At 39.3% G+C, this 16,600-nt stretch overlaps 2 protein-coding genes across 2 annotated transcripts in view; one reads left to right on the forward strand and one right to left on the reverse strand.

Annotated features, from left to right (window-relative positions):
• Positions 1-221: 221 nt before the first annotated feature.
• The window catches only part of LOC119769928 (integrator complex subunit 7), a gene marked incomplete at its 3' end in the record, with an annotated part of 79,162 nt that continues 62,783 nt past the window's right edge, over positions 222-16,600 (forward strand). The window contains exons 1-3 of the mRNA XM_038263794.1: positions 222-401; positions 468-597; positions 661-807. Of these exons, the coding sequence (XP_038119722.1) occupies positions 305-401; positions 468-597; positions 661-807 (374 nt within the window). The remainder of the gene's footprint in view (positions 402-467; positions 598-660; positions 808-16,600) is intronic.
• On the reverse strand, positions 10,085-12,922 carry LOC6050563. The gene is made up of 2 exons (XM_038254759.1): positions 12,602-12,922; positions 10,085-12,381 (listed from the first exon to the last, which is right to left on the reverse strand). The coding sequence occupies exon 2, from the start codon at positions 11,270-11,272 to the stop codon at positions 10,172-10,174; it is 1,101 nt and encodes a 366-aa protein (XP_038110687.1). The 5' UTR covers positions 11,273-12,381; positions 12,602-12,922; the 3' UTR covers positions 10,085-10,171.

Here is a 16,600-nt window from a genome sequence, read left to right on the forward strand (position 1 = left end):
TTTGACCAATTTTATGAACATTTACCTTGAATCATCGATTTTCTGCATTTTCTGCGATTTTTCCTGCTCCAGGCGCATCTCAATTTTGAGATCGAGTTGCCCATCTCAATTTTGAGATCAAGTTGGTCATCTCAACGTTGAGTGGTTTCACTTTTAGCCGGTTTATGCGACATTCATCTCAAAATTGAGATTGCCTGGTTAGCGTGTGGCTTTGCAGCTGATATGATATGATATATACAGACTTGCTCTCAGTGGAAGTTGTCTCATAATTTCGAAAAGTTGAAAAAGTTTTCTGTTGTAAAAAATGGCAATGCGTGCTAACATCTTCAATGAAAATTTTCTTAATGAAGCAGATCAGGACGCAAACACTGTTCTGATTGAATTGGATAAAGGTAGCATAGGTCATTGATTGATCGCTTTGTTTTAGTTCTCTTTACGTATCTAATACCTGTGTTCTGTTGTTTTAGGTCTGAGGTCCGCTAAAATTGGAGAACAATGTGAGGCTATCATTCGATTTCCTAAGCTTTTTGAGAAGTATCCTTTCCCAATTTTGATAAACTCTTCTTTCCTGAAATTGGCCGAATTGTTTCGTATCGGGTATGTTAACAAACACGATATCCCTAACTTGTTCGTGTATGTTTTGTTTGTTTATGATTTAAGATCAAATCTATCCCGGCTTTGGATTCTAAGAGTTTGTCAACAAAGTGAGAAACACCTGGAGAAAATAGTTAACGTGGAGGAATTTGTGAAACGTATTTTTATGGTCATCCATTCTAACGATCCTGTAGCTCGAGCACTTACGTTGAGGTAAATTGTGAACATCGTTAATTATAAAGCTAAGTATGCATGCAGATGAACCGGCTCCGTGGCTTAATGGTTACGGCTTCTGTCTCACAAGCAGAAGGTTCAGAGATCAACCTGTTGGGGATTTGAGCATCCCCACTAAATTCGAAGCTCATCGCAGACATCTTCACTCCTGTCATGTGGATGACGCCGACAGAGACGCATCGAGCTCTACAGGCTCAATAAAACTCCTTACCTGCTCTGTATGGTAGAACAGAGCTAAGCTCTGTATGCAGCGAACAGAGCCAGCTCTGTATGGGGAAAAATAATATTGATTTGCGATTTGCGAAAAACGATAAGTTTTAGAAAGTTGACATGTTCTAGAAAGTTGCTGGTACCAAAAGGTTCTATATTATTGTCTCAGACGTCATTACAATTTGGTTGATTCTAGTTGTGCAAAACAAGAAAAAACTATTTATTCTCTAAGATACAAGGTATAGAATTTTTTTGTTTTCGACAAAGTTGCTCAACTACCAAAAATGGACAACTCTCTCTAAGACACCAAATCTCTATCTTCAATAGATACCGAAATAAAAAATAAAAACTATTTTTATAATGAATACTGCTTGTGACAAACACAAAGCGACCGCGTCGTAGGCACAGGTAATATGAGGCATGTTTGGTAGAGATCGTCTGAAGTGAAAACTAGTACAGCAGAGTGTTCATAGAGAGTTTTTATGTTAAATGCTCTCGTCTGGATGGTTGAAAGAAATTTCAGATAAAATTATACAAATTTATAAAATTATATTCTTTTTATTGTACTGGTAAGTAATTAAGATTAGAAACAACAAAATTATTGCACAGCTATTTTTATGTTTGTCTTGATAAAACAAATGTTTAAGAGCGAGTTTTTCACCAATGTGTAACAGGTCGTATCGAGGTGCTCCGATTGGGATGAAACTTTCAGCGTTTGTTTGTCTATACATGAGATGAACTCATGCCAAATATGCGCCCTCTTCGACAAAGGGAAGTGGGGTAAAACGGGCTTTGAAGTTTAAGGTCCAAAAAACCTAAAAAATCTTAAAATTGCTCGCATTTCCGTAAAACTTTATCAATTCCAACTCTTTTAGATGCATTCGAATGGTCTTTTGAAGCACTTTAAAATGTGTAATAGACATCCAGGATTGGTTTAACTTTTTCTCTTAGCTTTTGCAAATTACTGTCAAAAATGGATTTTTTTAAAACTTCAATAACTTTGTGCAACAGCCTCCAACACCCATACTCCCATAGGTCAAAAGATAGGTAATTTCATGGACTATAAGCCTACGGTGTTAACTTTTTGGCCAATTGCAGTTTTTCTCATAGTTTTTCGATTTTTCTAGAACAAACATTTTACAACGTTAGTTTTTGGCGTGTAGGCCGCCATAGCGGCACTTTTTGGTCTCAATTTTGTCATATTCGGAATCCTCGGACAATTTCACGTAAGTTAGAAGTATTGGAATTGTAAATTTGTTTGGAAAAATTGCCATTTAGAATGAATTAAAAAAAAAAATTAACAATTTGTTGGATTAAGGGTAAAACAGGTTTTCGCCTACTTGATACAGCATTTGACGTATTGATCACAGGGTAAGTAAGATCTATTTCTTTTTTCAAAAATGTTTTATTTAATTATTTTTTAAATCAAATTTACAAATCCAATACTTCTAAATTACGTAAAATTGTTCGAGGATTCCGAATATGACAAAATTGAGACCAAAATGTGCCGCTATGACGGCCTACACGCCAAAAACTAACGTTGTAAAATGTTTGTTCTAGAAAATCGAAAACTATGAGAAAACTACGATTGGCCAAAAGTTAACACCGTAGGCTTATAGTCCATGTAATTACCTATCTTTTGACCTATGGGAGTATGGGTGTTGGAGGCTGTTGCAAAAAGATATTAAGGTTTTAAAAAAAATCAATTTTTGACAGTAATTTGCAAAATCTAAGAGAAAAAATCGGTTAAGCCAGTTCCGAGAAAAGTGAGTGAGAAAAAAAATTCTACGTCCATCCACACGCACAGACATTTGCTCAGAATTTGATTCTGAGTCGATAGGTATACGTGAAGGTGGGTCTACGAGACCTATTTAAGAAGTTCGTTTTTCGAGTGATTTTATAGCCTTTCCTCAGTAAGGTGAGGAAGGCAAAAACGAACCAATCCTGGATGTCTATAGCACATTTTGAAGTGCCTCAAAAAACCTTTCGAATGCATCTAAGAAAGTTGGAATTGATGAAGTTTTACGGAAATGCGAGCAATTTTAAGATTTTTTCGGTTTTTTGGACCTCAAATTCAAAGCCCGTTTTACCCCACTTCCCTTTGTCGTAGAGGGCTCATATTTGGCATGAGTTCATCTCATGTATAGACAAACAAACGCTGAAAGTTTCATCCAAATCGGAGCACCTCGATACGACCTCTAGAACAAACCGAGCAAAATTTACAAATACTGCCTCTTAACAAAATTACAAGTTTTGTACAACAAATTAAGATTAAAAACAATTTCAAATACGCAGGCTAAAAAAATAAAAACTAAATCTTCTAACAATTATTTTAATTTTATAAAAAGAAAATCAGTTAACATGAGTTTAACCTTATAAAGATTTCAGGAAACTTTTCTATTTTATTTAATTCAACAGAAAAAAAACTATATTTTTCAAGCAAGATAACCATTAGAAAGTTTTAAGCTCTAAATAATCTCTATGATATTTTTTTACATTTTGTCACCTTTTTTAAATAAAATAAGAAAATGAAATTAAATAGCAAAAACCATTTTTTCTTTATTTCTCAAGCCAGGAAATCAGTGAAGAGTTTCATGCTCTAAATGCTCTCTATGGAAATTTGCCATTTTATTACCTGCATTCTAAATACTTTTTTTATTTTTCAAACAAAGGAAAGCAGTGAAGAGTTTTTAGCTCTAAATGCTCTCTATGGAAATTTAGTAAAAACATAATCGACAATAAAATATATTATCGATTTATTTTGTCCAACTTAAATTTAATTACATTATTCAACTCATTTGATGTTGCAGGCCAAGGATTGATACCTAAGAACATGCAATGGCACTGGCCTTGTTGCGTGCTCTTCGGTTGACGTCCACGTAAGGAACATCCTGGAAGGAGCGTAACTAACTACATCCCACCATGGGGTATTTCCATATAAGCGAGCGGCCAAAAATATTTTTTTGCTTTTTTGTGACTTTTTTGTGTTGTTTGTACTTAGTATAATGAAAACAAATGAATTTTGATTTTTTTCCAAAAAAACCCGATTTAATCCCACCAGGGGTGAGATAGAGCCTTTCTTACTAAAGAATATAACTTCTCTCAATTCACAACATCGACTTGATACAAAAAATCTTATGATGAAAGCAAGGTATTATTAATGATGTGTTTTCTAAAAGAAATTGAAAACGCAATTTTCACCTATCGAATATTTTTAATCGTACAAATTCTTAGCTTCCAATGCGCAAGTGACGACACACACCGCGGTTTTGGTTTTCTAGTTTTGGTACGAGCCCAAAAACCGAACAAAGCAGGCGCAAAGCAAAACCGAGTTAACCGCACAGTGGGAAGCTTGCCATTCAGCGTCTACGAAAGTGAGAAAGTCAGAGATAGATATTTTTACAACCGCACCACTACACACTCAATCGTAATACCTTAGGAAGATAGCCATTGGCGTCGCGAGCATTGAAAACTTTGAAAACGATATAAAGCTTAGAAGCTTCGAAAGCTCCTATTGGAATCCAATGAACTCCGTTAAATAAAACGACACGACAAATGAAGCCTACTTAAAGGCGATTTTAGGAGCACACGGAAACAAATTGATTGTACCCGGATGAATGTCCTATGTCAAAAAAGTTTCTGCATAAACATTGGACAGTTATGCAAAAACGGACAGAGCAAAAGAAACCGAAAAGCTACGATATCTTACATGTTGAAGGAAACATCGGTAGACAAGCTACTACGAACAAGTATAAGTCAAGCCGAAACATATGCGCCAGCATTCTCGCGCCAGTATTCGAAGCTCAACTTGACAAATTGTCGACTTGGCGACGAAGCGTCGAAAATCGATGCAGTGTGATTTTTAGCGTTTTTCGGATTACAATTCATGCTGAATCGACATAGTTACGAAGCTGGAAATGACGTCCTGGCTTAAAGTAAAACCTATACCTTTCTTTAGTAAGAAAGGCAAAAGTAAATCGTTCAAAAATTGATCCGGATTGCCGATCGATGTCGAATTTGTTTCAGATGCTCACTCATGGTCTGTACTATGAATGTAGCAAGAAATTTCGAATAAAATCAGAAATGAAAAATGTTGGCGAAGGTCACCAGGTGGGCTTTTACCTTTTTTTAGGGATTTTGTTTCTTATGGTAGGTCAATCAAACGGCTCTAACTCCAGAACCATATTATGAATCTGGATGAAAATTTGGGAGGTTGTAGGGCTCGAAAAATGCAATTTTTGAGATAAATAAAAGGTATGAAAATGAAAAATTTTGACCATATTTTCATTTGAAAACTGTGTATTTTCTGGAAAAGTCTGGCCGCATCCGAAAACAGATGGATAATTCGAAATTTGCGCGGCAACTCGCCCAGGTTCAGCACACTAGCTTTCATCTGCATTTAAGAGAATCGAAATCGGATTTATGGGAGCTGAGAACGGCGCGACACAAATTTTTGCAAAATTTTACCACATACGAACATCACTCGACCTCCACGGAATTTATTTTCTCAAAATTCGAGGGTTCGAGATAGACGAGTTCTGTCAAGGTGAATCGATAGAGCGTCGAAAATCGATGCAGTGTGATTTTTTAGCGATTTTTCGGATTACAATTCATGCTGAATCGACATATTTACGAAGCTGGAAATGACGTCCTGGCTTAAAGTAAAACCTATACCTTTCTTTAGTAAGAAAGGCAAAAAGTAAATCGTTCTAAAAATTGATCCGGATTGCCGATCGATGTCGAATTTGTTTCAGATGCTCACTCATGGTTTGTACTATGAATGTAGCAAGAAATTTCGAATAAAATCAGAAATGAAAAATGTTGGCGAAGGTCACCAGGTGGGCTTTTACCTTTTTTTAGGGATTTTGTTTCTTATGGTAGGTCAATCAAACGGCTCTAACTCCAGAACCATATTATGAATCTGGATGAAAATTTGGGAGGTTGTAGGGCTCGAAAAATGCAATTTTGAGATAAATAAAAGGTATGAAAATGAAAAATTTTGACCATATTTTCATTTGAAAACTGTGTATTTTCTGGAAAAGTCTGGCCGCATCCGAAAACAGATGGATAATTCGAAATTTGCGCGGCAACTCGCCCAGGTTCAGCACACTAGCTTTCATCTGCATTTAAGAGAATCGAAATCGGATTTATGGGAGCTGAGAACGGCGCGACACAAATTTTTGCAAAATTTTACCACATACGAACATCACTCGACCTCCACGGAATTTATTTTCTCAAAATTCGAGGGTTCGAGATAGACGAGTTCTGTCAAGGTGAATCGATAGAGCGTCGAAAATCGATGCAGTGTGATTTTTTAGCGATTTTTCGGATTACAATTCATGCTGAATCGACATAGTTACGAAGCTGGAAATGACGTCCTGGCTTAAAGTAAAACCTATACCTTTCTTTAGTAAGAAAGGCAAAAGTAAATCGTTCAAAAATTGATCCGGATTGCCGATCGATGTCGAATTTGTTTCAGATGCTCACTCATGGTCTGTACTATGAATGTAGCAAGAAATTTCGAATAAAATCAGAAATGAAAAATGTTGGCGAAGGTCACCAGGTGGGCTTTTACCTTTTTTTAGGGATTTTGTTTCTTATGGTAGGTCAATCAAACGGCTCTAACTCCAGAACCATATTATGAATCTGGATGAAAATTTGGGAGGTTGTAGGGCTCGAAAAATGCAATTTTTGAGATAAATAAAAGGTATGAAAATGAAAAATTTTGACCATATTTTCATTTGAAAACTGTGTATTTTCTGGAAAAGTCTGGCCGCATCCGAAAACAGATGGATAATTCGAAATTTGCGCGGCAACTCGCCCAGGTTCAGCACACTAGCTTTCATCTGCATTTAAGAGAATCGAAATCGGATTTATGGGAGCTGAGAACGGCGCGACACAAATTTTTGCAAAATTTTACCACATACGAACATCACTCGACCTCCACGGAATTTATTTTCTCAAAATTCGAGGGTTCGAGATAGACGAGTTCTGTCAAGGTGAATCGATAGAGCGTCGAAAATCGATGCAGTGTGATTTTTTAGCGATTTTTCGGATTACAATTCATGCTGAATCGACATAGTTACGAAGCTGGAAATGACGTCCTGGCTTAAAGTAAAACCTATACCTTTCTTTAGTAAGAAAGGCAAAAAGTAAATCGTTCAAAAAATTGATCCGGATTGCCGATCGATGTCGAATTTGTTTCAGATGCTCACTCATGGTCTGTACTATGAATGTAGCAAGAAATTTCGAATAAAATCAGAAATGAAAAATGTTGGCGAAGGTCACCAGGTGGGCTTTTACCTTTTTAGGGTTTTGTTTCTTATGGTAGGTCAATCAAACGGCTCTAACTCCAGAACCATATTATGAATCTGGATGAAAATTTGGGAGGTTGTAGGGCTCGAAAAATGCAATTTTGAGATAAATAAAAGGTATGAAAATGAAAAATTTTGACCATATTTTCATTTGAAAACTGTGTATTTTCTGGAAAAGTCTGGCCGCATCCGAAAACAGATGGATAATTCGAAATTTGCGCGGCAACTCGCCCAGGTTCAGCACACTAGCTTTCATCTGCATTTAAGAGAATCGAAATCGGATTTATGGGAGCTGAGAACGGCGCGACACAAATTTTTGCAAAATTTTACCACATACGAACATCACTCGACCTCCACGGAATTTATTTTCTCAAAATTCGAGGGTTCGAGATAGACGAGTTCTGTCAAGGTGAATCGATAGAGCGTCGAAAATCGATGCAGTGTGATTTTTTAGCGATTTTTCGGATTACAATTCATGCTGAATCGACATATTTACGAAGCTGGAAATGACGTCCTGGCTTAAAGTAAAACCTATACCTTTCTTTAGTAAGAAAGGCAAAAAGTTTAATTTTCGATTTTTTCATATATTTGAGGCCACATGCATTAAAGTGGTGAATTTTAATATTCTTGCTCTGTCTATTTGATGCACGGAATGGCGGTTTATGCTATGTTAAAGTTTCTGATTTACGTTCAATCTCCTCCCCTTCTTCTTGAGTTAAAATCCACCTCTCTTTGAATGAATTTCTAATTTTAATAAACGTACCTAAGTACCAACAAAGTCATGAATATCAAATCAATTTCAAAACATGCATAGTAGGTACATTATTTCTTCCTCTGCAGGTAAAATAATATGCTTTTAACCAAGCGTATACGCGAAATCATTAATTTTCCTGCATGAATCAAAATATTCAAAATGACATAACTCAAAAAGTGCACATAAGTGCACTTTGAAATTTAGAGACAAGTTAGGACATGGTTCAAATTTTAGGCTGCAAAATTTTCAGATCGCACAAATGCACACAAAAAAAGTACTCCATTAACAAAGTTGAAAAAAACTAAATTTTGAATAATAATCCATCTTTTTTTATTTTTATTATTTTTTTTAGCGTGTAAAAGTGTGTTTTGAAAAATGTTATTGAAAAGTTGAATCAATTACCTTTCTGAATATATATAATGATGCAGGAAAAAATACATAAACAGCTACACAGTACAACTATTAAAAATAATCATTTGTTTGTCAAAAATCATGTTTTTTCTTACCATTTTCGCCTTTGAAGGTCTGCAATTTAGTGAATTTTGATCCTACAACTTTCAAACTCCGGATTTTTCTTAGTTAGAATGTTTATTTTCGAAAAAAATACCAAAAAAATAATTAGAGTATGTCGGTTTTTCGATTTATGGCCGCCTGAAACCCCATAGTGCATCCGTAGTTCTGTAAGATCATCCGAATTATCTTGATCAGAACAGTATAGCTCTGGTTCCTTGCTAGTGTCCTATTTTCTTACCTCCACGTTGGCTTGGTTTTCATGATGACCTAGCTGGTGGCCTGTGGAAACGGATCGTAAACCTTTGACCACCGCGGGTCAGAGTCGAGACGGCTAAAAGAAAAGGGGCGCAACAATGGGAAAGGGAAGTAATTTGTGATTGTAGACGGTATTGTTTTGATTCGCAGTATGTTGAGTCAACTGCTGTGGATGTACCTGAAACATCGCACAACGGGGTTTCTCTTCTCTTCATTCTCAGCTACCACCTATCTCCTATTTTTATTTTGCTCTTCTGATTCCCAATTCTTCACTGATTCTTCTATTTAATATCCAACATTTGATTTTAATTTTACTAACTTTTGATTCTCTTATCTCTCAAAGCTTTTCCACTCTTTTCTATCAATTGATACTGCTGTAACAAACTTTGTTTTGTTTTTTTTCCTTAAAAATATACTTTTCCTTAATGTACTAGTAATATCAAGTCTATTTATCATTTGCCTAATCTTTTTTGATTTTATTGCGAATTTATTTATTTGAATAATTCTTTATCTGTCCTACAAATTATCATTACTATAATCTAAGCTTGTTTTGTATCTCTATTTATTAACTATTGTCTAATTTTACATCTAATACATCTAGCTTCTCATTTTTATTCTTCAAAATACGCTCATCATTCTCTTACTATTGATACTTGATTTTTATAAAACAAATTCTCTTTTACTGTCAATTGTTTTCAATCTTCACCCTTTTTTTCAAACAAGTAAGGTTTGAGCCCTTACTCAATTTATGGAATGGTTAAAGGATTAACACAAATATTACTATTGTATTTTTGGTAAACTTTTATAACATGCTTAGGACCAAAAATTGTAACAAAACACCGCGACAAAAGAAATAGCAACAGATAAACAGACTCAACAATAGGGAAGATTTCAGGAGAAAACAATACACAGTAAATAACAATAAGTTTTTGAATTCAAACTAAAAATAAAACAGTTTTTGCTTTAATGAATGTTGATAGGCACCACTGGCGTGACCAGACCTCAGAAGAAGGGGGGGCACCGTGAGCGTCAGAGTTTTTTCATAACATTTTTTTCGATACTGGAACCTGGTTAGGACCGAGTCAGCTTTTGTAATTGCATTTTTCTTAAAGCTAAGAGTAATTACAAAGGATTTTTTATGGAAAATGATAGTGGGAGGGGAGTCGAATACCCGCTGCATATTTGGGTGATCATCAGAGTATTTTTTTGTTTTTTTTTTTAGGTTTTGAAAAGAGAAGTACACGGTGTAGTTCAGTATTTATTAATCAATAGCATTGTAAAAAGCTAGCGATGATTATCACAGAGCAAATCTTCGCTGAGCACCTGTCAGCCTGTCGAATTCGTCAACTACATCTTCGATGCATATCTCGTTACAAAGCTGCTGCTCAACAAACGGGAGCATAATCGCGTTCAGGCGCTTTTGCAGCATTGTTGATCGAAGTTTCATCTTAACAATTGCCATTTTGGAAAATGCTCTCTCAGCCTTGCACGAAGAAACAGGATAAACCGAAAACGTTTTGGCGACTTTTGCGTAGTTCTCAAACATCGCCTCCTGCCCGGTGCTGCCTAGCCAGCTAATCAGCTCCTCCGGTTCTTTTCCAACAATCTCATTACGCTGTGTTGTCAGCAGACTCATTTCGGCTTGCAGATCAAATGCCTTCACTTCCACTAGACCAGCTACTAAAGCTGTTTCCTCACAGTTTGCCTCCAGGTTCAAGACCTTTTCAAATGCACGCAATGCAGCGGTTGATTCTTGGTCGAAACGTTCTTCTAATCCATCAAGGAGACTATCGAGCAGCGGGAAGTAAAATTTGACTCTTACTTCTTCTTCCTTCGACGAAAATACAGCTTCCGAGACTGAATCTGAATCGGGTTTCCTGACTGGTTTCCGGTTCCGCACGGCTGGCACATCAACGCTCAACTTCTCACACATTGCTACAGCATCTTCAAAAAAGTCCCTGAAAGATGAATCATTTCGCAAGTCCTTCAGCCGGATTTTCAATGAGTCGATCGCTTTCAGCGACGCAGACACACTGACAGTGCTGCTCTGAAGAGTTTTGTTCACGATGTTAATGAGACGAAGAACGAAATCAGTGGTGTATAAAGCCAAAATGAAGTTAAAGCTTTTAAGCTGTGCCAGTAGGCCTTTTCCTTTCGCTTTAACATTAGGAGCGGATGACGTGTCAATTACTTCCTCCGTTGCCTTTACGATCGACTCGAACTGTTCTCGAACCGCGGACACTGCTTCCGATCTTGCCGCCCAGCGAGTAGTTGATAGCGTCTTCAGCGCCTTCAGGCGGTCTCCACCTCTGACAACAACGCGCTCGAAAACGGCGTGTCGTGTTGGGCTGCCTTCGATGAATGAGTACAGGAACGAAAAAATCGAAAACGATTCCATTTTCCTTCCTGGACGTTACAGCGTCGACCAGCACGAGATTTAAGCAGTGTGCGTAGCAGTGAATATATTGAATACGCTTATTTTTCTCCTTACACTAGGCCTGGACACCGCCGTGCTGACCGGACATGTTGTTCGCTCCATCGAAGCAGACACAAGCCGTTTGATCCCACGTTAGATTAAGATCGCCCAAAACAGCACACAGCTCGTTGAAAATGGTTTGTGCATCCGTTTTCAGCAATCTCCTCAGCCCAACAAACACCTCTTGTGAGCTACCGTCATCCTCAGCGTAACGGATCACGACGGCCAGCTGCTCATGATGACCACAATCGCTGGTTTCATCAGCGATGATTGTTATCCTTTTACCAAATAGCTTGCCTTGAATCTTTCGCAGCATAACGTTGTGCATCGCAGCAATTAATTCATTTTACGTTTTGTTACTGAGATAGGTTGCGTTCTTGGGTCCAGCTTTAAGGTGTTCTTGCAATTGATCATCGTACTTTGCGATGAGATGTATAACCTCCAGAAACAGTCGTTTTTCTTGAGAATCATTTGACTCATCGTGGCCACGAAAGGGTCGACCGCCTCTGCACAACATCCTTACCACTTCAGCCAGCTGAGCAATCAAGCGACGATTCCTGAGACGAACCTGCTCTTTCGCTTTCAGCACTGCTGATTTTTGGTCATCAAGCTGTTCATCAACTCCTTTCTGTGTTTTGAAAGCAAAAAGTGCTTCCTTGCAGCCGACGTGGAAATCGCACCGTTCATGAGTCGCGAAAGCTTGTGTTGCCTTTTCCCGGTTTGAAAAACCAGTCGATACAAAAGCTGGATCTGAATGGCCACCCTTTCCGGAATTTTCCTTGCCAAACAGTCGACAGACGAAGCAGAAGGTTTTGTCAGTAATGATGCTGTACTCGAGCCAGTCATGAACAGCGTACCAAGCTTTCCTGAAGGCACGCTTTTTGCCACCGAATCGGGTGATCGGGTATTCTGACAGACTTGGCTGGAAAGGCCCTTTCCGTACCATAGCAGCAAACTGATGACGGTCAGTGGAAACACCTGCTGCTGGATCCGACGGATCACAAATTCTGCTTTTCTCGGTATCAGGATGGCTGTAATTAAAAGAGCACAAGTTTGAACATTTTAAGTAAGCATTCTGATCAATAATAATATGCCAAAATCGGAAACGGGCGCATAAGCATTTTGAAAGCTGTAACTATTTTTCGAAATCCTAGGTTGGTACTTACTTGGCGAAATAAATTTGCAAAATATTTTTGGCTTTGAAAATGATTACCCATCCTTTTCTTGAGTTAATTTAAAAATATCCATTACCTGTCTTCAACCGTTGAACCCTCTACGCCGTCCTATGCGCGCACACTATCTTTGGATGAGTTCATGATAGTATCCTTCAATGTTTCAGCATCGTCATGCTCTGACTTTTCTGCTGGAAGTGATCCTGTTTCAACCGGGTTGAACGCAGAAGAAGACACTTTTTTCTTGCCAACATAGTTAAAAGCATCTACAATGGTTGTTTGCACTCCTGATGATCGCGAAGTGCCCAGCCGATGTGCGTTTGGAATTTGGCGATTTTGATCCTGGGAGCAAAGGCGCGGAACACAGCTCTGAGTGGCTGGCAGCTTCTCGTGCGGTTGAATTGTGATGTCAGGATTTGGTTGTCCGATGACGAGGCGTTCTTCGTTGCTTAGAGTAACTTCCAGAAGCGCACGGGGTTCAATCGTGACACCAGCCCTAAGTTTATGAAAAAAATGTTTGATTGGTATACTGCCGTTCGAAGCTAGTCTGTCCCATATGTAATTTCGTCAATTTTGAGGTAATGGTGCAGTTCGCTTCAAAATCATAAAAACATTTTGAAAAACCAATAAAATTTTGTAATTCTAGAAAACCGGAGAAAATTCACTTTTTCGTAAAATTCTAACACGTACACAGAAAAAAAAAATCGGGTAAATTTACATCATTTATGATGTACCAAAAGTGCACGTCATTAATGATGCGAATTTACAACATTTTCAATGGAAATTTACATTTCATCCAATGTAAATGAGCCTAGGCAATTTTTTTCGAAATCGTGTAAATTTCCGATGAAAATAACGTAAATTTACCAAAAGCAAAAATTTTTGCTCCGCTGAATCTAGAATCCGATGTAAATTTCAAACGTTTTTGTAAACTGTTGCTTGTGGTGACATACTTTTGGATTTGATTTGAGCTATTTAGAATTTGATCATAACAAAATCTCAAAAGTAGACCTGCTTAGCAAAGAAAGTGTTTGAAAGTTACACCAGAAACCAGATTCAACTGAGCATTGAATCGAATAATGATTTGAATGAACAAAGACCATTGCCGAAAGTTTGAATGGAAAGAACACGTTCATACAAAAGAGGATAATTGGGGCTGATGATTTTCCCATTCCTTATAGAAACTAAATACAACTACTAGTACAACATATTACATAAACATAAACTTACTGTCTGGCAGATGGTGATTTTGGCAATACGGGATTTTCTTACCTAACTATAATAAGTGTGCTTTTCTGTTTTGGAGGTTGTCCTGATCTTTTCATGCTCGATTTTTGCGGGATCTGGCTGCGGGTCATCTTCAGCAATCGGGATGTCATGGTCCATTCGTCGAACTCGATCTATTCTCACGCAGATAGATTTCGCTTCTCGAAATCGTGCACCGGTTCGATATTGTCAGTGGAATCGCGCGGTCTGGAAACACATCTTGTCACGCCAACGCTTTGACCGCTCCAGTAGCTGGTGTCAAGCTCGACGAGGAGAACGCAGATCTTCAGGTTAGGGTTGTTGTAGGACACGTACAGTTCGTGAATCAGAAGCATGCGCAACCACTTCTCTTGCGGCGGAAGCTTAATTCGGACTCTCGGCGTAGTTGCGCACAACCTAAAACTCTAAAAGAAGTAGTTGAAAATGAAAAAATCAAAAAGTTCAATCTATGATCTCACCGCCAGTGTTTTGTATCTTCTTGTACAGCACCTGCTGGTCAATGTTCACCAGGTGGCCTATAGGCAGCAGCAGCGGATTAGGTGTTCGTTGCCCTGGCAGTAGATGATGACCAGACTGCGCACCAGGGCCGAAACTCTTCAAGGTCGCAGAAGTAGTATTGACAAAGACGGGACTATTGGTGGTGACGATACAAGCGAAGGCAACGCAACGTGTCTACACGCTGTTCCTTCGAGATCAAAAGCGAGGCCAAAACTTCCACTAAGTGTCTGGAAACAGAAAGATCGCTAATTTCGAAATTGTTTACTTCTCAAATCGAAACTCACCTGTACGCGCACTCGTTGCCGTTGACCTGATGTCGTACACGGCGTTGTTACGGTTCCTGCACGCATGACAGGAAGATCAGATGAGTGTCGTACCTGTTGGCGATGAAGATTTTTAATTCGCTGAAGCACTCGGTCAGCACGACAATGGGAAAGCGTTATGCGAGTCGGTCGTTTTGTCTTAACAGAAAAGTCACCCACCTGTATGATCGATTCCGCCTGCTCCTCGCGCGGTGTCACCCACATGTGTTGACGACAACCTTATTCGTGTCCAGCGAGTTATATTCCGATGTGGAGTCAGCCACGACAGCGCTCGATCAATCAACATGGCATGGAAAGAGAAAAGGCGCGTCTCAATCGGCAACAGAACGGAATGGCCATCAATTGCAGCTACTGGGAGGGTTGCGTGTCATTCGTTGAGTGTTCCGGTAAGGTCCCCACTTGGACACCAGTGGCGAAGCAATTTACAGAAGCTGGCGTTCTGCGCACAGTTCTAGACTGCATGTTCTAGGTTATGCGCAACAAGTTGGCGAATCTACCCGGTGGCGCAGGACTGTGGAAAACAATGATAAATATTCTTAATCTTATTTCTTTTTTTCAGCGAAAACAACTTACCAGCTTGACAGACCAAAAACCGCTTCCAATCTCTTCCATTACTCCGATCAAAGGCCCACAAGGCCACGTCTAGTGAAAGAAAAACACCGAACTTACTCTTCCAGAAATTTACGAGAAGCCTTTGCCAAGAGAACAAGAGATCTCCACCCACTTTGAGGACAGCTCCTCGGGGCTCCTCACACTATCCAAATCGTTTGATACGTGTAACTCTCACGAAATCATTAATAAATTTTATTTCTGCTCTGCACTCGCGAATAAAAAAACAAACGCCACAGTTGCAGTCGCAGCAGGCGGAGCACAAAACTACAAAATTCAAAACAAAAACAAAACAGAAATCAAAACAAGTTGTGCACTCTGCAAGAGAAAGGGTGAAAGTGTGCACGTTCACTTGAATATACTGATTTAAAGATGGTTTAACCTTGGTTTTTAGACACGTTTTCTAAATTAGACGTGTAGACTCTTCACTAAATACGATTTTGTTGGCTAGCCCTTATGCATCGTGTAATACTGTCAAAATTGCCGTTTTCTCATAACAATAGTAATAAATAATAAAAGTTAACAAAAACTAAACGAAAAGCCAAATCATTTGAAATTGATCAAGATTTCTTTTGCCCAGGAGAACCATAAACTTAGATAAAAGTTGCACCGTGAAGAAGTCAGGAATTTTGATAGACATAGAAATCACTTCGAATCCATTGAACCTCCCTTGTTCCTGTTCATTCCCGTTCGGAATGCTTCTGTAAAAAAATATGTTGTCCAGGATCAAGGACATGCGGCTGTGAGTTGAGCTGGGATTGCGTTTTAAGAACAAAGACAAGATAGAAAGAAGCCGTGTTATTCCGTTTGCTACGGAACCGCACTCGAAAAGACACTTCCGGGATTCACTAGTCGTAAACCCCGTAATGCAACGTAGACCCTAACCTCTCTTTCTCTACTTCATCTTCCACCACTCGCCCCGCCTCTTCCTTTTACTAAACAGCGTGCTACTGCTCCGCGTGGCCGTCTTGTCAGCCGTCCCATCTCCGGCTGGTTTTTCTGGATCACCCGGCCCCGCCGTCGATCATTGCCGGACCGTCGCGATCTTCATCGCCGCTGCGCGAGTCCGGTTGTTGCGCAGACTTTTCGCGGCGGTGCAGATTCTGGAACGGCACGTTCGGTTGTGTTGTTCTGAACGGCGAAGCGGATTTGGCGGCGTGGCAGGTCCTCCTCCGGATTCCGGACTCCTTGGCAGCTGGCGTCGTCCTGCCTCCAGCTCGATGAACTCCGGTTGAATTCGTCCGGACTCCGGCGACGACGTCGATCTTGCGCGGCCTCCCGTCGCTCGTCGGACTGCGTCCGATTATCGACGTGTATCGCCTCGACCCGGCTGGGTGGTTGGAGAGACTCGCAGCGGGATTCGGCCGGGAGTTGTTCCCGTC

The sequence above is a fragment of the Culex quinquefasciatus genome, chromosome 1 (assembly GCF_015732765.1).
Source record: "Culex quinquefasciatus strain JHB chromosome 1, VPISU_Cqui_1.0_pri_paternal, whole genome shotgun sequence".
NCBI lineage: Eukaryota > Metazoa > Arthropoda > Insecta > Diptera > Culicidae > Culex > Culex quinquefasciatus.